This window comes from Barbus barbus (assembly GCF_936440315.1).
Source record: "Barbus barbus genome assembly, chromosome: 27".
Taxonomy (NCBI): Eukaryota; Metazoa; Chordata; class Actinopteri; order Cypriniformes; family Cyprinidae; genus Barbus; species Barbus barbus.
The window spans coordinates 18693435-18720940 of NC_136755.1; the positions used below are offsets into that span (position 1 = coordinate 18693435).

Sequence of the window (27506 nt, forward strand, 5' to 3'; positions counted from 1 at the left end):
GGGTGCTAGTTAGAAATATTATCTACTTTAAATGATATGAAAATCCCAAACAATTTCTTTTAATTTGTGTCTGTGAGTTATTTAATATGACAGAATAATAAAACTGAAGACTAAATATGGAAATTATAAAAATGTCTTAAATACCTGACAATGCTGGAAACAAAGTGCAGAGACACAACTGTTAAACCTAAAAAAAAAAAAAAAAAAACCCTCTTCCTGTCAGGACATAGTAGATTTCTTTAAAATATTTTTTATATAATGAGATATTCTTTGAGATAGTAAGACATTACTAGTTAAGATTAATAAGACATTAATATGTGTTTTATATTTTAGGCATATAAAACAACATATATATATATATATAATAATCTATTAGTATTAAGGTCTGATGACAAGAGGATTTAATGAGTGATCATGTAATGCCATCATGCAAAATAAAATAAAACTAAAATAAGAAGTAAAGATCAATCTAATGAAATGTGTTTGTGCAAAAAATATTTTAGTGAAGTGATTTTATTTTAGTGATTTTTTTTATTTTATTACGTTCTATTTATCAAAGACTCCTATAAAAAATGTATCCCTATTTCCACAAAAGAAAAAAAAAAAAGGAGCACATTTTTTTTTCAATATGGATAATCATAAGAAATATTCTTCTTTCAAAAACATTTGAACAGTAGTGCAGATATTGCTGGAAATATCTATCTGCTGCATATACCGCTGTACAAATAGTCCAATTTCATCACTAACAAAAGAGCAGCAAGTACAGTCCATCTTAAAGGTCAGATTTAAAAAAACAAACGCGTTACAGTATGTGCAGTGTGAAAAAAGACTTTTTGTCTTTTCTAGTAATGGGCCATCATTAACGGCAGGCGCTTCTGAATATTCTGTCACACTTGTCTATATGGCTGCATGTGTGTTGTTGCCTGGGGCAATGCTGGGATGTAGCTACCCAGAAGGCTCATACTCATATATATGGCCTATATGTGCAGCAGAATTGTGGTGGAGAGTGAAGGCTGACACATTATATTTAAGTATGTATTTATAGATACACAGAGACTGCAATACTGCTGAATTTTAATAGTAGTGACAGAGACGGCACGATTGAGGGAAGGTGCATGCAAGTATGAGGGAGCAGAGAGAAGGATTTTAAATAGATAGATATGGAAACAGCTCAGAAATAGATATGAGAGGACAGAGCAAGTGCAAATGCAGTCAAGAATATGAAGAAAAAGAGAGAGAGAGAGAGCAATGCACTGAAAGAAAGAGCTGTAAAATGCTGAGAATGTCTCAGGTAGAGTCGCTGGAGATTACAGAGGGACTGAGGTGGAGTGATGTGATGTCATATCTCTCCGTCTGTTCATCTCTCACTCTCGCCCACCAGGTACCCTGAATCTTTACCGTCAGCAAGAGAACAAAGTGTGTGTGTGTGTGTGTGTGTGTTTGTGTGTGATGACGTTCTCACTGCTGCCTTGTATACATGTGTGTAAGACATAGAGCAGTCAATATCAATCTATATTAATGTGCCGGGGAATCCAGCCACAGAACACACCAGACATCCATTTTTTGGCTGTACTTCTCATTTAAACCCTCTTGAAGAACTACATCCTGTTTGTCATCCACTCTCCTCATCTATTATGATTAACATGAAATCGAACCAATTAAATAAAGACCCTTTCACGCACGATCACCTAACGAACAGCCATAATAAGCATCCAATTCAAATAGCTCTTGAGTTCAATAAAACACAAACAATGGGCTTGTTATATTAATGTGTTTATTAGAATATTAACATATTCATAAATATTAATGAGTAGGCACACTATATAGAGATAGAGGAAAAGAAACAGGACTGAGAGTTTGGTCTGCATGCCTCAGAATTCAAAACATCAGAAATTAATAACCACAATAGTAAAAGCATGCCCACATCGTGTCAAAAATTGTTTTTCATAGTGTACTATGGGCTTAAATAATGTAATGGACATTATTTAGATTAATGTGTACAGTTTTAAGCATTTATATCGGTGAGGTGGTGCATGTGTGAGCAATGAGCATTAATACAATTTATAAACATTATAGTGTATGCAATAAAATAACCTCAGTATATCCATGAGTACTTTGTGCAGGTGAGGCAAACGTTCACTTGATTTGTGTGCAGGTGTGGCATCCAGCTCTCCAATCTAGTGCAGAGCTGATAAAAGAACCAACGTGAACAACATCAGTACATGTGTGGGCATTAATAATCCACTAAACTTCAGCTCCACAGTCAAAGGTACAACTTTTTAGTGTAAGAATGTCAATCCAACATGTTTTTTTTACATTATGTCAGATAGAACTACACTGGCGGAGAGATGTATATCTAACAAAAGCCATATTATATCCCTCAAAGAAATGTTGGGAGTCTGTGTGGATCTTAAGGCAAATCTCACAAATAAAAGAGCGGAGAGTGAATGTTTATTCGTTTAATATCCTTGCACATTCGTGCCTTAATAATTATTAATTTGCTTTGTCAAGGTCTACTGTCTTGAAGATCAAAAAGGATCATTAGTGTTTGCCTTTTTGTTTTCCTTTGTGGGCACTCTTGTGAGAATGACTGAATCACTGTTATTTGATCCTGACGTGTATCAAAGAACGCTATATATATTTTAATATATAAGTACTACCATGTATGTTTTTATGTGATTATCAAACACAATTTTAATATATTGTACAGCTGTAGTATATGTAGCTATAAAATTTAATCTTTAAAAAATTAAATAATTCCTATGCACTTTTCTTAGAAAATAACAAAAACGCCCTAAGGCGAACTAAGAGTCTGAATCGACATTATGCTGCTATTGAGTTTTTGCTGAACAATTTGAATTGACTTGAACTCTGCGGTTAATGTACCATGAGATGGTCTCATAAAGTTTGAATCAAAAACAAAACCCTTGTGGGTGAACATCTTGCCATCTAATAATCTAATCCACATGAAAAGAACACAAACTCTCGTTCAGTGTCTTTTAGAGCTGATTTAGAGTTTGTCACTTCTTACTATGGCTCATGTAAACTGTCCAAGACAAACCCATTTTGAGCCAAAATGTGATTTCCTTTTAAAAACGTCTCTCTAAGGAACCACAAATTCTCTATATGGTGAGATCTATACTAGTTTAGCAGCTATAAAACCAATAAAACCAATGAGCATTTCAGTTTTCACCCTCTCAGCCCTTCACAAGTTCCCTCAGTCATCAAAAGCCTCTGGCATTGAGCCCTCTCTAAGCTATAAAAAACACCAAGGCCCCACAAAGGCATGAAATGGTAGCTAGTTTTTAATTGGAACATGCTTTTCCCCAGAGTCCCAGTATTGACTCCATCCTGTGAACCAGACAAGAGCCAATATGAGATCTAATCGACAAGGTCTAATCGATAGCACTCAATTTTTGGATCTCATTGCAATCTAAAGCATCTTGTAAGGCAAACCTTCCATCATAGCCATGGCCGGATGCCACGATTGGCAGCATGTAACCTATTACTGTAGCCCTCAAAACAACTGGAGCCCCTCTGGTTAATCAATGGGGGTCTGCGCTGTCATGGACCTTTATCGGCGATCGTGTCGGCGCCTTTGTGGAAAGTGTGCAATATTGCGGAGTCATGCTACAATTGTGGTAAGTCTCTTTGTGGTGAGAAGCCTTGTTGATGCCTGAGGCTCTTGTAAGTAATGGAGGTTTGATACAAAGGTGACAATGATCAAAGGGTACAAAGACACAGTTCATTTGCTTCAGTACTTCCATGTGCTTCCAAGTTAAAAAGGTAACAGTGAATGGCCATGTCATATTAACAGTGATGCCTTTGTGAGGATCTCTATTCAAAAAGATATGGTGAATGGAAAGTTCAAGGCTCCTAGTGACAGGCATCTTGCATCCTCTTTTCAACAAAATAACGCTCTGTCTGGTTTATACACTTTTTTTAATAATGCTGTTCCATGCCTAAAAGTACATTCCCTTCCTTGCTTGTCACTCCCAATGGCAGGATGAGACTTCAGAGAGACATGTCATCTATTTTTCCCCTTCTTTCTGCTTCCTTCATAACCAAAAAAGAAAGAAGAATCGTCTCCCATTTCTGATTCTTTGCAGTTTCACAGCTCCGAGCTCAGTTGCTTCATCCTGCCTTCTAATTGAATTCCACCATGAGTCGAACCCCAAGATTGGCTCCGGATCAAGAGATGACAGTATAATGCATTTGGTCCGGCAATGAAAGAAGGATTTGGGGTGGAACGCAGCTCCCTGTGGAAGGGTGGGCTTGTCTTTTTAAGAGACCTGGTCACAGTCACAGTGCAGTTCAGTCTACGGGATACGTAATAACAGGATCTTGCTTTTGATGGATGGCGAGGGAATTCAAGCTCGAGGACATACAAAGACAAAAAGATGACTAACCAAGCAAGCTGACCAGACGGTTTACATTATACTAAGAGACGGCAGACACAAGAAAGAGGAAAAGACAAGTAATATTTAGACGTGCAAAGGGTGGAATCCACATGTTGCTATTTCGTTCACAGGTGAAGAAAGCTAGCTAGACAGCTTGTTTTCCTATCTAGATAGCTAATAAGCTGCATAGCTAGCTATAAATGTATATTTAAAAAACAGATAGCTAGCTAGATAAACAAGTTAGCTGTACAGAGAGCTAATTAGCTAGCTAGCCGCTAAATAGATAGACAGACAAGTTAGCTATAGATACCCACCCATACAGATAGTTAGTTAGCCAGATAGCTATCTATCTACCTGCCTACCTAGAGATAGATAGATAGATAGATAGATAGATAGATAGATAGATAGATAGATAGATAGATAGATAGATAGATAGATAGATAGATAGATAGATAGATAGATAGATAGATAGATACTATTCTTCTGTACTGTTGCAGGAAGTCCAGGACGTGTTGTAGAACATCATGCTAGTCAGATGCTAGACAGGCTGTGTGCTGAACACTGGCAGGAAGAAAGAGGTTAAAGTGCTACACTTCAGGATTACATACAACAAACAAGATAATTCAGCAGAAAGTCTTTCACATTGTCCAAAAGGGAACATCAGTAGTCCAGGCGATTCTTCGAGTTTGGAACTGATATGCTGTAAAGAGCTACTGAAGATCAGTTGGATCCTTATTAGAACTGATTTGATCAGAGGGAGGGTCTAGATCTGCTTTAGGAGAGTTTTGAGAGAAGTGGACTGAAGGAAGTCTGCAGTCTGTTGTGTGCTGTGTATGTCTGAGAAGATGGATAAGGAACGGAGGATCTCCTGGAATGCTCAAGTTACGGTGAACTCTCCAGAGACGCTGCAGAGGAAAAACACAGAAGGGAGAAAAGACATGAGAGAGGAAACAAACAAACACAAACAACGGACAGAAAATTAATACAGAGAAATTGCAGAAGAGATTGCTGAGAATAAAGGAGTGGAGTATTGTCGTAAATAAGATATCTTTAATACAATACTTGGCCAAACGTTTGTGAACGCTCCCTCTAATTAATGGGTTTGGCTAGACTCCCTAATTCCAGTGAAGACAAAACAGGGGCCCTTTCAGTCCCATGACACAGTGAGGTCCATATACAGGTCCTTCTCAAAAAATTTGCATATTGTGATAAAGTTCATTATTTTCTGTAATGTACTGATAAACATTAGACTTTCATATATTTTAGATTCATTACAACACAACTGAAGTAGTTCAAGCCTTTTATTGTTTTAATATTGATGATTTTGGCATACAGCTCATGAAAACCCAAAATTCCTATCTCAAAAAATTAGCATATCATGAAAAGGTTCTCTAAACGAGCTATTGACCTAATCATCTGAATCAACTAATTAACTCTAAACACCTGCAAAAGATTCCTGAGGCTTTTAAAAACTCCCAGCCTGGTTCATTACTCAAAACCGCAATCATGGGTAAGACTGCCGACCTGACTGCTGTCCAGAAGGCCATCATTGACACCCTCAAGCAAGAGGGTAAGACACAGAAAGAAATTTCTGAACGAATAGGCTGATCCCAGAGTGCTGTATCAAGGCACCTCAGTGGGAAGTCTGTGGGAAGGAAAAAGTGTGGCAGAAAACGCAGCACAACGAGAAGAGGTGACCGGACCATGAGGAAGATTGTGGAGAAGGACCGATTCCAGACCTTGGGGGACCTGCGGAAGCAGTGGACTGAGTCTGGAGTAGAAACATCCAGAGCCACCGTGTACAGGCGTGTGCAGGAAATGGGCTACAGGTGCCGCATTCCCCAGGTCAAGCCACTTTTGAACCAGAAACAGCGGCAGAAGCGCCTGACCTGGGCTACAGAGAAGCAGCACTGGACTGTTGCTCAGTGGTCCAAAGTACTTTTTTCGGATGAAAGCAAATTTTGCATGTCATTCGGAAATCAAGGTGCCAGAGTCTGGAGGAAGACTGGGTAGAGGGAAATGCCAAAATGCCTGAAGTCCAGTGTCAAGTACCCACAGTCAGTGATGGTCTGGGGTGCCATGTCAGCTGCTGGTGTTGGTCCACTGTGTTTTATCAAGGGCAGGGTCAATGCAGCTAGCTATCAGGAGATTTTGGAGCACCATCTGCTGAAAAGCTTTATGGAGATGAAGATTTCATTTTTCAGCACGACCTGGCACCTGCTCACAGTGCCAAAACCACTGGTAAATGGTTTACTGACCATGGTATTACTGTGCTCAATTGGCCTGCCAACTCTCCTGACCTGAACCCCATAGAGAATCTGTGGGATATTGTGAAGAGAAAGTTGAGAGACGCAAGACCCAACACTCTGGATGAGCTTAAGGCTGCTATCGAAGCATCCTGGGCCTCCATAACACCTCAGCAGTGCCACAGGCTGATTGCCTCCATGCCACGCCGCATTGAAGCAGTCATTTCTGCAAAAGGATTCCCGACCAAGTATTGAGTGCATAAATGAACATAATGGCCATTCTTTTATTGGTCGGATGAAATATGCTAATTTTTTTAGATAGGAATTTTGGGTTTTCATGAGCTGTATGCCAAAATCATCAATATTAAAACAATAAAAGGCTTGAACTACTTCAGTTGTGTTGTAATGAATCTAAAATATATGAAAGTCTAATGTTTATCAGTACATTACAGAAAATAATTAACTATCACAATATGCTAATTTTTTGAGAAGGACCTGTAGAGTCTGGAGTGGAAGAACTTGACCGGCCTGCATAAAGCCCAGAACTGAACACATTTAGTATGAATTTTGACCTCCTGAATGAGAGAAAAATTCTGCCATGTTCTAACATCAATTAGAAAACCTTTATGTCATTATTTGATATGCATTAAGCCAACATGTTCTCACTCCCAACTTGTCACATATTGACGCTTGGTCAGGACCCCTTGGCGTCGCTTTTTGGCGCTCAAGGTACCCCTTTCTTCTTATTTAAATTCACTTATTTAAATAAGAAATAAATAAAGAAAGGTTTCTTATTTAAAGCACGTCGAAAATGATGCTAAAGGGGTACCCTGTGCGTCAAAAAGTGACGCCAAAGGGTCCTGACCAAGCGTCAATATATATATTTTTTTAATTCAGATACATTTAACATCACAGCACAATATATATAAAAAAAATTCCAAAATTCCAAAAAAGACCTAATATTCTTCCTAGATACGGCAGCCATCCGTTCCATTACCATGTGCTCTAATAATACATTTAACCAATGGTTAATATTTAAAGATTGCTTAGTTTTCCAATGTTGGAGAATAGCTTTCTTTGCCAGAATCAGGGCAATATAAACCAATTTTACATAATGTGATGCAACATCTATCTCCAAAGCTAATCCTAACAAACAGAAGGATAGAGAAACTGGTATTTCTAGATCAAGTAACATGTGCAATTTCTCTATAACCCCCAACCAAAAATTCTGAACAGGAGTGCAATACCATCAGGAGTGGAGGTAAGTGTCTAGAGTACCAAGATTACATTGAATACATATGAGTGAAATGAGTTAAACCCATTTTATACTTCCTGTGTTGTGTAATATGTACTCTATGCAGAATCTTATATTGAATAAGTTGTAAATTAGAATTATCAAAGAAAAAATGTTTTTACAAATATGTGTCCATGTATTGATATCATGGGAAAGAGACATATCCAAGTCCCATTTTTCAATAGGTAGATGCCTCAAATTATCTATACTTAATAATAATTTATATAATTTAGACAACATTCTTTGTGATGGTGCAAGTATTCTGAACTGAGTAACAAATGCAGAAGGTTCACCAAGCGTCAGTATATGACGAGTTGGGAGTGAGAATGTTTTAAGCAATAAAAGAGTTGCCTATTAGCATTAAAAGCCCAATTAAAATAAATGTAGAGCAAAAGAAGACTTTCCTAATGAGAAAAATAACCCTATTCTCACTATTCTAGTAGTTCAGAAAATATCTCAACAATGTCCCACTTATTAATCAGATTTATGTATAAAGAAGATGCACTCAGTTTTTGCCAAGATGCTAAAACCTTCAGTCAATAGATATTTCAAGCTCAGAACTCAAATATTTCTCATCAAACAATTACTGGAAATTAATAGCATTAATTAGTAGTATTTATATTATATATTAGAATAAGATTATATTTTATATTAAAGTAAATTTTATGTGAAACATCTGAGATGATGTTGATACTTAATTGAAACGTATCTGAAAACCCCATTAAAGGAAAGGAAAGGGGTGTGTGGCAAAGTATGGTGACCCATACTCGGAATTTGTGTTCTGCATTTAACCCATCCAAGTGTACACACAGTAGTGAACATACACCCGGAGCAGTGGGCAGCCAATGCTGCGGCTCCCGGGGAGCAGTTGGGGGTTCGGTGCCTTGCTCAAGGGTCTCACCTCAGTCATGGTATTGAGGGTGGAGAGAGTGTTGGTTATTCACTCCCCCACCTACAATCCCTGCCGGACCTGAGACTCGAACCCACGACCTTCGGGTTACAAGTCCAACTCTCTATCCATCAGGCCATGACTGCCCATGAAAGTCTCATGAACTATGAAAGAACAACCTCTGAGCAATAAAACTGTCCTCTGGAGAGAGATGGAAATTAAATGAGAAGTACATACTAAGGGGGAATAAAAATGAGGGGAAGAACATAAAGCACATGTGTAGAAACAAACAAATGAACTGATACTGATACTGATAAAAAAGAGTCCAGATGGAAAAAGAGGAAGAGAAAGAAAACAAAATGGTGGTTACAGTGGTGAATCGATAGCAGAGGCGCTATCCCAGCATTCAGTATCTCAGAGAAGCTTATCTGACCTTTAGAAGAGAAAGACAGGGAGAAGAAAGAAAAACAAAGAGAAAAATAAAAAGCCAAAAGCAAAGTACAATATGCATCACGATTTAACTGACATGTGACATCTGTGACATTCAGGTAGTAGTACAAGTATGAATTTACCATAATAAACCTTATGTATGAATCACGGTGTGTTATAGCTTGTATTAAACATCCACACACACACACACACACACACACACACAAACACACACACACACACACGAGCTCCTGTAGATCACCCTGTTAGAGCACAAACAGTCCAAGAACACACTGGCTGCTGGCTACAGAGCATATCTAGCATTTGAAATTCATTAACATGGGGTAGCCTGACAAGCTGTCAAAGCAGCGTACCCCTGCTCTCCATCCCAAACAGCCACGTACAACGCTGTTGTCGAGAAAGGGGGAAGAGGGAGGTGGCTCTGGCGGTTCAGCTGAACGATAAAGCCGCCTGTTTTTTGTTTTTGTTTGTTGCAAATCAAGGTCAGGATTTTTCCTTCAATTTACCAAGGACTGCTGACATGCTGCATAGAGACAGGTACATATTTAGACTCACAACGGAACACACAGACACACACACACACACACACACACACACACACACAAACAAACACAATAATTTCTACATCTAGCCAAAGGGTACTGCTCTATGGCCATCAACATCATAGAAAAAAACAATGAAATCGATGTACAGTACAGACATCTTCACTAACAAAAAAATAACAAGTACCACCATGGTAATACCATGTATTTTATGGATGTTACCCTTATGAAAAAAATACTGTGGCATTTTTTTACCATGGCAGTTCCATTGTTTTTGAACATTTACCATAGTGAATTGCTGAAATTAATGTTATAACCATGTAACTAAGAGAACAGAAATATTTCAGTAATATGGTATCTGATACCATATGCTGAATGAACGAATGAATGAACGAATGAATGAATGAATGAATGAATGAATGAATGAATGAATGAATGAATGAATGAGCTTTATTGGCCAAGTACGTTTACACATACGAGAAATTTGTTTTAGTGACAGAAGCTCCACAGTGCAACAGAGAGACAGCAACAGGACAGGACACAGATAATAAAGAATAATACAAATATCAAAACATGTACAAAACAGCAAAAACACAATATATAATATAGACAATTATGTGTGTACAGGTCTGATATGTACAAATTTGAAATGAAAAAAAAAATTAAAATGAGATAAAGTAAGCAAGTGTGGTGAATAAATAATAGAGTTGTGTGTTCTGTGTTTTATTGTCAAGTGTTCATGAGATGGATTGCCTGAGGAAAGAAACTGTTTCTGTGTCTGGTCGTTCTGGTGCGTCGACCAGACGGTAACAGTTCAAAGAGGGAGTGTGCTGGATGTGAGGGGTCCAGAGTGATTTTACCATCCCTTTTGCTCACTCTGGATGAGTACAGTTCTTGAAGAGTGGGGAGGGTTGTACCAATGATTCGCTCAGCAGTCCGGACTACCCTCCGTAGTCTTCTGAGGTCAGATTTGGTAGCTGAGCTGAACCAGACAGTTATTGAAGTGCAGAGGATGGATTCAATGATGGCAGAGTAGAACTGTTTCAGCAGCTCCTGTGGCAGGTTGAACTTCCTCAGCTGGCGAAGGAAGTACAACCTCTGCTGGGCCTTTTTCACAACAGAGTCAATGTGATTGTCCCACTTCAGGTCCTGAGAGATGGTGGTGCACAGGAATCTGAATGACTCCACTGTTGTTACAGTGCTGTTCATGATGGTGAGTGGGGGGAAGTGCAGGGGTGTTTCTCCTGAAGTCCACGATCATCTCCACAGTTTTGAGTGTGTTCAGCTCCAGGTTGTTAAGACTGCACCTTACAGCCAGCTCGTTCACCTCCTGTCTGTAAGCAGTGGGGAGAGAACGCAGCCCTGAGGAGCTCCAGTGCTGATGGTACGAGTGCTGGATGTGGATTTACCAAGCTTTACTAACTGCTGTCTGTCTGTCAGGAAGCTGGTGATCCACTGACAGACGGAGGTGGGGACGGAGAGCTGAGACAGTTTATTCTGAAGGGTGTCCGTGATGATGGTGTTAAAAGCGGAGCTGAAGTCCACAAACAGGATCCTCACATAAGTCCCTGGTCTGTCCAGATGCTGCAGGATGAAGTGCAGTCCCATATTGACAGCATCATCCACATACCTGTTTGCTCTGCAGGCAAACTGCAGGGGGTCCAGTGATGTCCTTCAGATAAGCCAAAACCAGTCTTTCAAATGATTTCATGGCCACAGACATTAGAGCCACAGGTCTGTAGTTATTAAGTCCAGTAATTTTTGGTTTCTTTGCGACGGGGGTGATGGTGGAGCGTTTGAAGCATGAGGGGACTTCACACAGCTCCAGTGACCTGTTGTAGATCTGTGTGAAGATAGGGGCCAGCTGATCAGCACAGGTTTTTAGGCAGGCTGGTGACACACCGTCTGGGCCTGGTGCTTTCCTTCTTTTGTTCTTTCTGACGACCTGGCACACGTCATCTTCACTGATTTTAATTGTAGGTGTGGGGGAGAGGGGGGTTGCTGGAGGTGTTAATGGTTGTGTGGAAAGGTGTTCAAGGGCGGGTGTGGGTTGTTTTTTCAAACCTACAGTAAAAAGACATTCAAATTGTCTGCGAGTTGTTGATTCTCCTGAGCGCTGGGGGATGATGACTTGTAACTGGTGGTGTCTTTCATACCTTTCCACACTGAAGCAGGATCACTGGAAGAGAATTTGTTCCTTAGCTTGTCAGAATAATTCCTCTTTGCCACTCTGATCTCCTTTTCCAGTGTGTATTTGGCCTGTTTATACAAGACTGTATCCCCCTTTCTGTAAGCATCTTCTTTGGCCTGACGGAGCTGTCTGAGTTTTGCAGTGAACCATGGTTTGTCATTGTTGTAAGTTAGATGAGGCCTAGTAGGAATGCACATATCCTCACAGAAACTGATATATGAAGTTACAGTCTCTGTGAGCTCGTCCATATCGGTGGCAGCATTTTCAAAAACAGTCCAATCAGTGAGAGAGAAACAGGCTTGTAAATCCCGCTCTGTTTCATTAGTCCATCTTTTAACAGTTCTTAATACAGATTTTGCAGATTTAAGTTTCTGCCTGTAGGACGGAATAAGATGAACCAAACAGTGATTAGAGAGTCCTAAAGCTGCTCGTGGAACCGAGTGATGTGTGTCTTTTATTGCTGTGTAAGAGTGATCCAGTATAATACTTTCTCTGGTGGGACATGTGATGTGCTGTCTGTATTTTGGCAGTTCGTGGGAGAGATTTGCTTTATTAAAGTCCCCGAGAATGATTAAAACAGAGTCCGGGTGTTGTTGCTCACTCTCTGTGATCATATCAGCGAGTTTCTGTAAAGCTGTGCTCACGTGCGCTTGCGGTGGAATGTAGACACTCACGAGAATGAACAAGCAGAACTCCTGCGGCGAATAGAATGGCTTGCAGTTAATGAAGAGCGTTTCTAGATCTGAACAGCACATCTTCTTTAACACAGTTACATCTGTACACCACCTCTCATTGATGTAAAAGCACATCCCGCCGCCGCCACGCAATTTCCCCATTGATTCCGCGTCACGATCTGCTCTGATCAGCTGGAAATTAGGCAGATGTAACGCGCTGCCCGGTATGTCGCAATTTAGCCAGGTTTCCGTGAAACACAGAGCAGCAGAGTTAGAAAAATCCTTGTTTGTCTGGGAGAGCAGGAGGAGTTCATCCATTTTGTTGGGTAGAGAGCGGAGATTCGCCAGATGGATGCTAGGCAACGGCATTCGAAATCCACTCTGTCTGAGCTTCACGAGCGTGCCGGCTCGCTTCCCCCGTCTGTGCGTCCTCCTGAAGCGTTTGACCAGAGCTACGGCTCCGCCAACTACAATGTCCAGCAAAACGTCCAAATAGTCAAAATGCGGTAAAAGATTTTGTGGTGTGTTCTGCCGAATGTTCAGCAGGTCATCCCTGGTAAAACTGATCGTATTTGAGTAACAAAAAACAGGAAAAACAAACAAAAACAGTACAAACACTGAAGAGCAATGCACAATAGCTGCCATCTGCAGCGCCATCTTAGATTGCTGCAATGACCTTTTGAATATTATTGCCAAGGTTTTTCTTTCACAAAAAATTACTGTGGCAATACCAACCGTTAAGAAAATTAACCATGGTTTTAATACAAATAAAACCCATACACCATGGTTACTATAGTTAAACTATGGTAATCACAAATTAACCATGGTAAAAATGTGGTTATACAAATGCTAATCAATATGCCAATAAACTGTTACTACAGTTTTACTATAATAAAACTATGGTTAATTTTCGTAAGGGAAGGTAATACTATGGCACTTTGAAATTGGCTATTTACATGATACTCAGAGGTACTTATGAAAATACCTTAAAACCTCTGTGGTAAATGTCCAAAAATATGTACCATAGTATTTCTTAACACTTAAGAAAGTGTTGGATAAAAGTAGCCTGTGAATAGATTTTTTAAAAAGCGTACACACACACACACACACAGTTTGTTTCTGTCAATTGTGGGGACTTTCCATAGACTTCTATTACTTTTATACTGACCAAACTATATTTTTATCCCCTAACCCAACCCTAATCTTTAAACCTACCCCTTACAGAAAACACGTTTGCATCGGTACACTTGTAGAGTTCATTTGCAAAAACAGATAACTCTGTTTTTAACAATTCTCAAAACTCATGTTTTTTCATTGTGTATTCCAATTAATCTCAATCAAACTGCAGTTGTTTTTTTTGGACTAGATTAAAAATTTACTAAAAAACCCCCAGCTAACTAACAAAATAAAACACAATAAAATCATAACATAAAAAAACCTACCTGATCTCATGGCATAAACGTATCTGGGCGCACTTTTTAGTGAGACGCGAAATAAGTACATATCACTGCAGTTTCCAAAATAAATGAACACTAGAAGCAGTAAAACTCTGACGCCATTTATTCCTTTTCACACAAATTTACAGAGTTTCAATTAATAAAGCGTAATTTTCGCACAATAACGAAGAATATAATTTTATGACTTAAAAACAATATTAATATGCTGGGATATTAGCATCACACATATCCAGCGTCATATCTATGGGTTTTCATAGACGGTAGGTTTGTTCGGTAGCTCATGGATTACGGAGATGTACTTGAGAGGTGAGGAGCTCCGGTTCGAATCCCGTGTAACTATGGTTCGACAAAACAGTTCCAGTCTGCATATAAGGAAGTTCAAATAGCATGGTTGCATAAACAAATGTGTTTTATATCAGCTTTGCATTTGTCAACACTAATGGGTAGGTTTTGGGTTGGGTGTAGGGCATGCTTCCAACATGATAGAGCATAAATTTTTAGCGATGGTCCCCAGATATTTAAATTCTGAACCGCCGCAATACGTACCTGAAGCAATGTAATAAAAACACAGCAATACGTACCTATATCAATGTAATAAAAACGTGCCAGGGTTTACGTATTGAACGTATTGTGTTTTAGCGCCACTCAGTGGACATTTCTCTTTGAAACTGCGGCGAAACGTGCAGTAAGGTACGTAAAAACAGTCGTACCCAGGTACATTTATGCCATGAGACCAGGTTGTAAAAAACATGATTTTTGAAAATGTAAAAAAAAAAAAAACGGAGTTATCTGTTTTTGCAAATAAACTCTTCACTTTCAGATAAACATCATTTACTATTTTTAATATTTTGTTCCCTCTTGGGGACCACAATGTCAAAAATTTCAGGTTTTACTATCCTCATGGGGACATTTGGTTCCAACAATGTAGCATAAACAAGTGTACACACACACACACACACACACACACACACACACACACAGACATTTGCCTTGATTAGTACCATTTTATTCCTGAGAAGCCAGAATGGAATATAAATATGATAACCATTCAGTACCATCACCACATAATAGTAATATTTTTGTAAGGGTATTTTAAATGTAATTTTAGATCATGCACTCTTAATTGTATCAAAAATGGTCTATTGTATTTCTTCTACTGAAAATGATTCTTTCAACCTTGAACCTGGATGTCTGAGAACAATATCACTGCATCACAATTTCAACGGATACCCTTTAACAGAGCAATCTCAGCCAGACTGAACAAGAGCTGAGAATTACAAAAAAAACTGCAAATGAGTCATTCCCTTTTTCCATTCTTTTGATTCATTCTCTTCTCTTTGATTAATTATCACAGGCTGAATGTGACAGCGGGAGAACTGTACCACGGACCCGCTCCATTCTCTGTCTCTGCGCAAGGCAATTCTGAAACAATGAGATCTGCTCATGCTTCTGGGCTCTCGATGCAAAACCTGCAGCTCTGTAGTTTGGATTCAGTGCACCAAGACTGCTTTTATAAAACACTTGAACCCCTAACAATAGAATAAGATGTTTATCAATGCAACCTTTCCTTGAAGTGATGTATAGCACATTAAAGAGGGAAAAGATGACATTAGATCTTTTCCCATCTCTGTTCCACATCTGATCTTCTCAGCATTAGTTGAGACGATAGATCAGATTCAAATACATCACAGTCGAGGAGCCATGAGAATGGTGTGGGAGAAAGTGGAGAGGAAGAGAGAGAAAAATGGAGTGCCAGGAATCCTGGAAAGCTCAGGAGAAACAGAAGCTGGAGGCTACCTATGCATTCATAATGAGTTCTTACCAGTGTTATTGAATCAGAGCACAACCCTCGCCTGCCTCAACACCAGATTCTCCTCCTTGCCTAACATAACCCTGAGCTTTTGCAGCTCCACCAAAAATTGACAGCTCTTTCCTTTGTAGTACAGCCAAGAAGTGCTCTGATTGGACGACTGCAAGGGTTCTACGATGTCTCTGACATGCATAACTACTGTTTCGGCAAATGACCCGAGGCAATGCTCAAAAACTCTGAAGTTAGATTATTGTGGTTCTATTCTTCCCCATTTGATTGGATCTGAAACTGCAGCAGAGGACAGTGCACTGCATAAATTAGAATGGAACTTGAATCAGTGCAATTAGTTTAAATTAATTGAAATTTGGAGTTGATAAGATTTTTTAAATGTTTTTAAAGGTTCACCAAAGCTGCATTTATTTGATCAAAATACAGTGAAAACAGTAATATTGTGAAATATTACCATTTAAAATAACTATTTAAAATACATTTTAAAATGTAATTTATTCCTGTGATGGCAAAGCTACATTTTCAGCAGCTATTGCTATTTTTAATAGAACAATAATATGCTGATTTTATGCTCAATTATTACTGGTTCGCAAGTATTAATAATGGTTATTATAATTATCAATGTTGAGAACTTTTTTGCTGCTTATTATTTTTGTGGAAATGATGAATATAATTTCAAAAGAATGGTATTTGTTTAAAAAATAGAAATCTTCTGTAACATTATAAATCTCTTTACTGTCACTTTTAATCAATTTAATGCATCCTTGCTGAATAAAAGTATTCAAGTATTTCTTATTTTAAAATCTTACTTTTAAATGTTATCACAGTTAATATATTTATTTGAATTATTTTAATTATTAACTATATAAAAAAAAATCACATAAAAGAAGCCTCATCAAGCCCTTGACCCATATAAATTTCATAATAAAGGATAGTCCCACAGACAATTTCAGGTTGAAGTAAAAATATGTATTTTAGCATGGCTGAAATGCGGATTTATCACTTATTTTTGAATAATAATGTGATCACTTCACACTCAAAATGTCATCTGAGGTTCATTTTCAAGAGACCTGAATTTGATGAATTTATGTCTGCATGACTAGTTACACCTTAATGCAGCATCTGTTCTGTTCACACATATATATTTTCATCCACAGGTCTCATCTGTCATACTGTACCCTGTATAGTTCTGCAACTTCTGCCTGCAAGGGAAAAACATTTACAGACTACCACATTTCCAGTAAGTACAACAGGTTCAATGCATTCTTCTTTGTACACTGCAAAGGCATAAATAGGTCGTCCTGTTCTGCTGCAACTTAGAAGTTTTTTTCTTCTCTCTGCCCTGATTTCCAACAACAAACAAAAGATCACCGTATCTGTACTAGATGAAATAAATGGGTGTATTTATTTAGTCATTTGCTCTGTTGTGCCTCACATCAAATGCCTGTGCATCTCCCATACCTTTACTCCTCTCTCCTGCACAACAGTATCCTATGATTTGCAGGCCACAAGGCAGTGAAGACTTGTGAATGATGAAATTATGAGGAGGGGATGAACAAAATCTTAGACTTCTACAGACTACTCTCCTATTTTCTCTACTTTTCTATCTCATATATATGGTAAATTCTTTATATATAGAACTTAGGCATACATAAATCTTATCGCTGATCTAGACAGGTGGAGCTTGGGGAGGTGGAGGGTGTAGGAGGAGCTCTGATAGCTCACAGCAGGACCAGCTTACAGCGAACACTGAACCTGACTATTTAAATGTTGAGCAATAGTCTCATCAGTAGAATTAGTTTAGGAAATGATATGATTGCTAGCAGACTGCATTTAAAGGGCCAATCAGCCTGCGCCATCTAAAGATTCATGACTATAATCAATCGTTACTGCAAGACTATGCTAAATTACTAAAATAAAAAAACAAAAAAACATTAACAATCAAACGCAAAAACTCAGCAGAGCTTCTCACAAGTTTTACAAAAAGTCCATGAATGGTTCCAAAGACCTTTGTAACTTTTCCACTTAGGGATGCTGCAGCAGTTTATGGCCGCAGTTTCAATGGAGCGTGCCACTCGCCCTTAACTGACATTGATAAATACCCAAGGACCTGAGCCCACATGAGAATACACTTTCCCTGCCATCGTTAACCTTGTAAAACCAACCTTCAGCTGATGATTAACAGCACGCCATTATGCGCTATTAGATTTCATTAGTAAAGGCTGAATCTTACACAAAAATACAACAAACTCTATAAAGAAGGTGCAACAGCCACAAAGGAACAGTCAGGGGTAAATGATAAAAAAAAGTTGCACCACATTTTGGTTCATAAACCACCTGCAATCCAGTTTAAATGTGTACTAAAATAGTACTGTGTTGTGTTTACATAAAGTGAGTGTCATTCTTTTCAGTGCAAATACGTAAACAAAGGCCTATAGATTTCACCTTGAGCTATTATTGTCTATTAACCTTTTGAGTGGTACGGTCACACATATGGGATTTAGAATGTTCGTTTACATCACATAATTGCCAAATTCAAACTGTGGTTTCGCGCGTTGGCTGACGCTGAGCCAAAGAGAGACGTGCACTGCGATTGTCATATTATCATTGCTATGCAGTGTTCTTAACCACATAATGCATATTTTAGGTTTCAGACATGTAAATACACATAAGCACAAGTAAAATAATACATTTAGAGCTTGTAAAATACACACAGATGTCTATGGAAGCAACAATAACAATCCATTCAAATTTAATTTACCAATATGTTATATTCATTTCAGATACACATAGTGGAAGTAACTATAAAGTTCACTTTATTCTTCTCCCAACTCACTGGCCACTTACTAACATTGATGAATTCACGTGCTGTAAATCTGACTGACAGGACTCTCTGAACTGCGGTGCGAACAAACATGGCGGCGTCCATCTCACATTACAGATCAAGATCATTTATAAAGGTTTTTAAATGACAAAACACTCATTTACACATATTTGTGAATCAGAATATTAGATTGTTCATGACATGGTAAGCAAGTTTGTGAATATTTTAACTAAAAAAGAAAAAATTAAATAAAAGCGATCCATCTGTCATACAGTGTTATTGTGGGGCCGCAAGAATATTTTTAAATCACCAGTGAAAGGGTTAAAAACAGGTGATCCATAATTCAACAAATGATGGAAAAAAGCATTATAACGGTAGACATATTTAGATTCCTTTAGTGAATTGGGTACTAAACAATGCATGTGCAAACCAACAATGCTATCATGAGTTTTTAGCGAGCTCCCCAATCTGTCTCTGACGATGGTGGCGCCATTGCAATGACATTTTAACTGTCTTTTAATATTTAACCAATTAACTTCAATTGTTCTTTTGTGATTTGTGTGGTACTGATATTTTTTAATGGAATTTAAATTCAGTGTTCACATGAGAGGGAATAAAAACAACATCCCTAATTTAAAATGAGAATGATGACACACAAGGTATGAGACAGGGGGAGAGATTGAGCAGAGATGAGGGAGGGCTGTATTCCCTGATGTGCCACAAGATTTAGGCTCTTCTCAGCTCCTGCTTGGAAGATTACTGCATTTACATTTCATCTTAAAAATAGTCCCGTGATAATTTATTTAGGCTGAGTGTGCCTGTCTGTACTGTGTTCCTGAAGAAGAACTTCCTCTGCCTGAGACCGATATCCTTCCACAAACCTCACGTGTAAACACGGAACCTCAGACTTTCAAAAACTTACAACCAAAATTAAAATTACAACTACGTTGTTTATTGTGTTTAAAAAAATGAGGAAAAGAACTGGAACTCGGGGGCTTTTTTCCCCGAGAGGCATCCTTGAAAAAAAGGAGGTGAAAATAAACAGTAGAAACAAATTTTACAAAATACGAGATCAAATAGTGTGTAAGTGACGATTTTTCTAAAGAAACACTATCTATAGATCAAAATCAGCAGATAAAGTGTCTTTTGCTTCCCTTGAGCTTCTTACAGTAGTCTTAAAGAATATTGTGAATGTGAGAAAAGTCACACTGTGAATGGCTGCTGGACCTGAATGATAAGATTTAGATAATGCCTATATCTATCATGTCATTAGGTAGTCATTTCATTTATTTTTAATTAGTTATTTAAAAAATCTAAAGAATGTGGAAACTTAAGAAAATACACTAAATAAGTGCATAAAATTGATCAAAAGTGACAATAAAGAAAGTTATAATGTCCAAAGCCCAAATAAATGCTGTTTTCTGAACTTAATATGTATCAAATGATCCTACACAAAATTTTAATTATAATAATATTTCATAATATTACTGTTTTACTGTATTTATCATCAAATAAATGCAGCCTTGACGACACATTTAAAAAGGTTATCAATACCTGAAAATTTGAATATTACTGTATGTTACATCAATATGTTAAATAAATAAAACAATAATAGCACTAATTCATGTTCCATTCACATTTAACCTACAAACTGTGGGAACATCACCACTGCACTTGAGAATCATCTACTACTACTGAATCTATGCTAGCTAAGTCCATTTGAAAGCTCAACAAAAAGATGATGTCTATAACTCCCACATATATGGAACCAATCCAAGTCAAAAGATGCAATTATATTAGACATTGATATAAGCGTGTAAGTGGCTAGGAAGTTCCCGGTCTCGACTGGTGAGGCTGGTGATGCAAACTTCTGGCCGGTGTGTGATTATCAGCAAGGTGCTGGATCTCATTACACTTTCGTGATAGGGATGAAACTCTCAAAAAAGTCCTTAAATTTGATGACTCGACGCTTTAAACAGCCATGAACCACAGAGAGCAGGAAATTAGTCCAGGAAGGAGTCCTAATGTTTTGAATCAGTGATTTATCTTCATAACCTTGAGGTTCGTTGGCGAGTAATGACCCCTTCTCAGTAAGTGGACATCTTTCATATGGGAAAAGGATATTGTATTTTTCCTCTTTCTCTGGCACATCCACTTATTTAATGAGATGTTATCTAGTAAAACTATTATTGAAGATATTAAATCATCAAGCTCAAGTTCAAACTGAAGGTTGTCACATCTTTAAAGTTGCTAATATATCGGAATTTAAAACAAATTTATGACCAAAAGCTGACTATATTAACTACATTATCAATCCACCTTGACCTTGCAGATGCTCACTCATGCTATCAATTGGCATTTGCTACATAAAGACCACAACTACGCAAGTATGTGAGTTTAAAAACTTGATGAATCAGACAGCTGAAGCTCTTGCTAGCAACTTGCATTTTTAAAATCACACAATGGTTTCAAAATTCCATTTCAGGTATGGCTGTGTGACATTTACTGTATGTTGAGAGGAAGCAAACCGGAAATTCTCCTCAAGTAAATGTTTACCACAAACCATAATTTACTCATATCAAAAACTGATATTCTAAAATATATTCTTAAAAAAACAGAACAGCTCCATTGAGTTTGCGGTTTGAATTAAATGAAAATGACTGTGTACTCCTAATTAATGCAAGAATGGTTTTGAGTTATCCTCAAAACCACACACAAAACAGCATGGCAGATTTAGTGTGTATCACTAACAAATAAATATTATGAACTGATTGTTTTTCTTTTGAAAAGACTCAAGAATTCAAGAGTTACTAATTTGTATCCATCTGATGAGTCTTTCACTGAAGAAACTCACTAAATCAGAACGCTAACTGAATCCACATCTGACTCATTTACATTCAGTGATATCTTCCTTAAGTTTGTGAAACATGGTATCATTACTGACTGGTTGTTCATATGACATATTTCCAAGTTTCAGCTATCAAAATGAATGTCAGGCTACTAATGTTTGCGATCAAACAGTGTAAACACATAATCGAAAAGATTCAATGGGACATGTTACTAAACACAGCCATATTGAAGAGTAAACCTTACTCTTTCTTCCTAGACCTTTCCTCCCCTCACATTATTACATGCCCTAATGCTTCATGTAACATATTCTACAGTCAGCAATTAAACTAAAAATCAATTTGTCTGGGAGAAGACTGAACATTGTGGCTTGCATGTGTTGGAATCGCTTCATTACATACAATTACATTTTTTTCCTCTTGTTTCCTTCTGGTTTGTTTTCAAGGGGCCGGAAATTCTGCAAAGGGCAAGTCTTGGCCTAATTACACAGATTCTTTGGTTACATTATAACAGGAAGGCCCCCATGAAAGCTACAGAGATGAACAAAATACAACAGTGACCTAAGTCAATAAACAGCTTAGTGTCTAGACAACATGCTGGAGACAACTTTTTCTGAAAAAGTAATTATTTTAAATTCTTTCACCAATATTGAAGATAAGAAACAGAATTTAAAACTCAAGTGAAAACTACTCACTGGATGGCATACGGTGTATACCAGATTGTATGTAGATTCTGAAACACATTAGCAGCTGTCAGCTCTATGGGCTCTATGGGCTGGCATATAAGGGCATGTGCCAAACAACTCAATGATAAATATTAATAAGACACTGCAATGACTCTGGGGAACACATGCCATCATGACAACATCATTTTTCCCTCTTTGAATATAATAACTTCAGTCTCATCCATCAGTAATGGAAGGAGAAAAGCTTCCAGCATATTGCAGCAGCATTATGACAAATGTTTACTGTAAGTGACAGTGGTGTTATTCAACATGGTGACTCCAGGTAAATTTCATCCGGCTATGATTGAATTACGCAAAAAAGCAAATGGAAAAGGCTAAGGAAATATTTGCGCAATCCACAATGACTAATTTACAAACATTGAGGAACAAGTTGTCCCAGAATTTGTTGCCTGATAAGACACCCACGCTACACTGACTAATCATGGAGGAATACAAACTCCTACCCCTCCTCTTCCCCTTAAATCCATTCAGATGTCAAATGTGTGATTGACAAATACAGTTTATTTGCACGGAACACAACGCCTGGGTTTATTTGGTATGTGCCTTGGAAAAAAAACCTGCAAAATTGAGAGCGGAAATTCATTAAAGCCTGTTTCACAAAGAAAATTACCATAAAAGCTGGGAATCAAGGCCCAGTGTGAAAGTAGTTTAATGGGATAGTTCATACAGAAATGAAATTCTGTCATCATTTACTCACCCTCATGTTGTTACAAACCTGCATGACTTTTTTCATCTGTTGAACATTAAAGAAGAGATCTACGAAACTTGCTTTTGTTCATACAGTAAAAGTCACTGGGGTCCAAAACAACACTAGACCCCACTGGCTTTGATTAAATGGACAAAACCCAGATTTTGAATGACATGCGGATGAATAAATGATGTGCACTATCCCTTAAAGAATGCACTGTACCCACTGATAGCACCATTTACATATGTTTTAGCAACAGATTCACAAAAAATATGCAAATTAGATGATATATTATAATGCTTCAGCACTCTGATTCAGGTACCTAAACCATCAAAATGTGCACTCGTCTGGATATACGCCTGATTATAATAGTCTGCTCCATCATTAGATGAATTAATGCTGCTGTGATCAATAGAAAATGTACACAAATATCTTTTAAATTAAATTCTGTTCATTGAATTTACCCCAGAGTCATAATTACTGTACAACGAATAAGAGGAAGAAGGAGAGACAGACAGAAAAGGGAGCAAAAGAGCACATTCCCTGCCCTCCTAAGCGGCAAAAACGTTTTCTTTAAGGGCAACATGAGAGCTTGGTGAAGCGGAAATGGTTTCTAATCCATTTTCTCTTTAGGACCTAATGCTAATCACTTCCTTCTACGGATATGGACGATACTATTATTTTTCCTCCCAATTGTATTAAGAGACCAAACACACACACACACAAACTAAAGATAAACTATACCAGAGATGTCTAATTACTCTTTAAATCGGAAAAGCACATTCAAATAAGCCAACTAATTTCCAGCTCGGAAATGAGTCCAATAACACATCTAATCAGGCATGGCAGATCCAATGAATGCTGCTGGGGGAATGTTCCCTTTGAGCTATGCTCTTGTGGACTTCATAAACAGAAGGAGGAGTTTATATCAGTGGTTCTCAAACTGGTGGTAATTTTGAATGTTGAGTCCACGCCATTCATAGCACTGCCCTGCATCATATTTGCTGAATGAGATCTGATACTTGTTTCTTACTAATTTTGAGGCACCAATTCCTAAAACAGTGCCTGTTTTGATCTTGAATGCCACACTATTTCACAAAATATGATGTGCATTTTGTAGCATTTTTGCTTTTGACAACTATTTGTATGGTGAAGAAGCCTTGTATTATCCATTAATCACCAGAAAAGAGAAAAAAATGCCATAAAGACAATTATCTTCCTTTGAGTCAGGTTCAACTATTTGTTCAACTCTCAGCCAATTTTCACTTGTATGAATGAATCTGAAGATATTTTTTATATGCCTAATGCTGATTTCAAGGTTAGAATTATGGCCACTGACAGAAAATATTGTGCACATGACCAATATGTGGGTGTTTTACTATACCCAAAGAGTGACAAAAAATATATATATTTTTTGAAAACAGCTTATTTATTACATAAAGTTATTTGCCATTAAAATGAGTTTTTGAACAGATTCTCGTTTTGTGAAAAAAAAAAAATGTACATGTTGCAAAGGCGATATTTGGACTTTTTTCTAATCAGATTTTGTCTTTCAAGATGCAGGGCTGTGTAGTAACTTAGTCCTTATCTAAGAGGTTGCCGTGTGGAAAATCATAATATGGTGATGCTCAAAGCCACTGTCATTGAAGCAAACATAACACCAATGTCAAAGCTAACACCAATAGACTATTTATATATGTCTAATGTAATTAGGACTAAACATAAACAAAAGATTCAGAAATATAGTTAATAAGCAGCACATTAATAACAATGATTCGGTCTGAGTATTTTGCTCTGTGTGTAAATTCAGCTTGCGTCTGTCTAAATATAATATCTCTATTTGGTGATTCATCAGCCCTCTATGCTGAGGCTCTCCAAATGTATTTGGAAAACTTCCGTCTGAAGGGAGGATGGGTTGGCACACAGCAGCAGCAACGAAAAATGGCAGGATTTCACTCTTCATTAAGGGAGAGGAAAATGAGTTTGTCTTTCCTCATCAGTCGAATTTGAGCATCATGGCACATTCACACTCAATATTAGCTTCTGAAACGTCCAACATTTTAATGATGGTTGGGGATAAAAAGAAAAAACGGGGAAAGTAACTTTAGGTTTTAGTGGAGTCAACAATTTGTGACCATGAAGAACAATATTCAAATACAATCAATCATTTTAAATATTTATTGAAGGGATGTCCTGGGTGTCCTTCAAGATAATCTTTAAAACGCTGTCTGTTATCATGGAAATTAAATTAGGCTTCATCCCTTATTCTGTAAAAAATTGTGTAAAATGTTTACATAAACTTACATCGGAAGTCAAAGGAGTAAGGATAAATTGTGATTCAGATTCAAGAGTAAAGTCAAAAAAGTGTTATTGTGAGAATACTAAAATAACTAAACTAAACTAAAATTAAATTTCTTCTGTGAAAGAACCTGGCCTCTGTGATAAACTCCATTCAGTTTCATTATATGGACAAAAAAAGAAGAAAAGAATGGTTTATCAAAAATCCATATTTAGAATGGCATGAAGGTGAGTACATGATGACTTTTTATTGGAAATAAAAAAGTGAAAATAAAATAAAATAGAAACTATCTGTAATGCCTTGCCCGATTGACTTCCACTGAAACGGTTTAACTGTAAACACATTTTTTTGTCTGCGGCAATTCAAAGAATCAACATAGAGCTTAACTTGTTTTGAACCCAGCCCAGAATTTTCCTTTAAAAGCAGTAATAATGGCAATTATAATCAAAAACAAATTCACAAATTGACAAAAATGTCACTCATACATCATAATATAAATGGGAGATTTGTACATGTGCAGACAGATGTGCCTTACTGCCCTTAATAGAAGGGATTGAGCAAAACCTTTCAGCCTAAGCTTAAAGTTCCCCACCTAAAAATGAGGTAATAAAAGCACGTAAAAAATGAGGTAAACGCTTTTTACGCATTCTTACTTCAATAGACGTAATTATGTGAACATTGTCATTCTAAACATTTATTTGAAAGTCCAATATTATTTTAAAGTATAATAATTTGTGTGCACTGGCAGAGAAAGACTCCAGCTGTGGATGAATCACATGCTTGAATATGAGTCCCACTATTCCAATACTAAATCGAAGGGGAGCCTCAGAAATACTTTGCAGGAAAATACCGGTTTCTAAAAAATGCCTCCACAAGCTCTGTAGATTTTCTTGGTGATACCATAGAGTGCAATTTTCTTAAGAAATCATCTGATAAGGAAAGCATAATAGCAGTAAACACATAAAACCATGCAATTTGTAACTTTGCTTCTATGTGGCCATTCACTGTGGATTTTACTGACAATCTTCCCTCGGTCCAGTAAGGACTGCCATTGCCGGCGTTTGATAATTGCTGCCACTGCTCAAGACCTTAATGAAGGTGTGGGTGGGCTGGAGGAGGGCATCTTGACAAGTGTTTAAGAGGCTATTTCTGCTATGCATCTCAGCCACCCATCTCTCAAAGTAACTCTGCAATTACAGTCTCATTTGAGGGCAGTGCTAGACCTGTGCGGAGCCGCACATCAAAATCAGTGCTAAGAACTTCCCACAGGTGAAAACGCAAGGCAGCACTTTCAGGCATCAGGCAAAGGTAAACCGTCAACGCTTTCTGCTTTGAATTGAGTTATGTAGGCTGAAAAAGATGGTTTTGGCTTGCATGTCAGCAATTATGAAAGACAAACATTGATGATTTATGCGCTGCCCTCAGAAATTAAGAAACTGCCTGTAATCAGCCACTAAAATTTATTCAGCAGAGTTATGAAGATGCTGACAGATGTAGATGGTCTTTTGCTCATCCTTCTATACCCAACAAAGTTTAGTTTCTACGTGGGGAGGCAACTGATTTAAGCTTTATTTCCTAGTGCTGGGGTCATCCATGCCGTCAGTTCATGAGACTGCAACTAAACACATGAGGCATGAGTATATCTTTATAATGTCCTCATATGTCTTCTGGTTCAGCATAATCAGCAGCTCATTCTGTAAGTATTTTTACCCTCAATCTACATATTTTCTAGCACTGTAATCAGTCTTGTGGAAGAAAAATATTCATCAGCACAAACACACACAATTACAGATTTATCCTTTATAAAATATACAACTATGAGTACATTATTATCTCCTTCTTCCCACTCCTCCAAACCATGCAATTACAATGAACGAGAATTAAAGCTTTTAGGCTTCAAAATGACACAAAAGCACCATGAAATTATCATAAAAGTCTTTCATATGACTCCAGCACTATAAATATATGTGTGGGTGTGTGTGTATACAGTATATACCTATGGCATGTCTTCTCAATCCATAAGATAGCTTTGTGTGAAAAATTATGTATACATTTTATTATTATACATATTATAATATATATTATTATACTTGTAACTACTATAGCCTATTATAAATCATATTTAGTGGGTTGAAAATTTT

At 37.6% G+C, this 27506-nt stretch overlaps 1 protein-coding gene across 4 annotated transcripts in view; it reads right to left on the minus strand.

The window, feature by feature from the left end:
• Positions 1-1759: 1759 nt before the first annotated feature.
• The window catches only part of LOC306847515 (sterile alpha motif domain-containing protein 12-like), a 99301-nt gene continuing 73554 nt past the window's right edge, over positions 1760-27506 (minus strand). For 2 of the 4 annotated variants that reach the window (XM_079381478.1, XM_079381476.1), the window contains exon 5: positions 1763-5305. In XM_079381478.1, the coding sequence (XP_079237604.1) occupies positions 5283-5305 (23 nt within the window). In that variant the 3' untranslated portion in view covers positions 1763-5282. Of the gene's footprint in view, positions 5306-27506 lie in introns of all 4 variants that reach the window. The other 2 variants (XM_079381477.1, XM_079381479.1) reach the window with 2 other exon arrangements.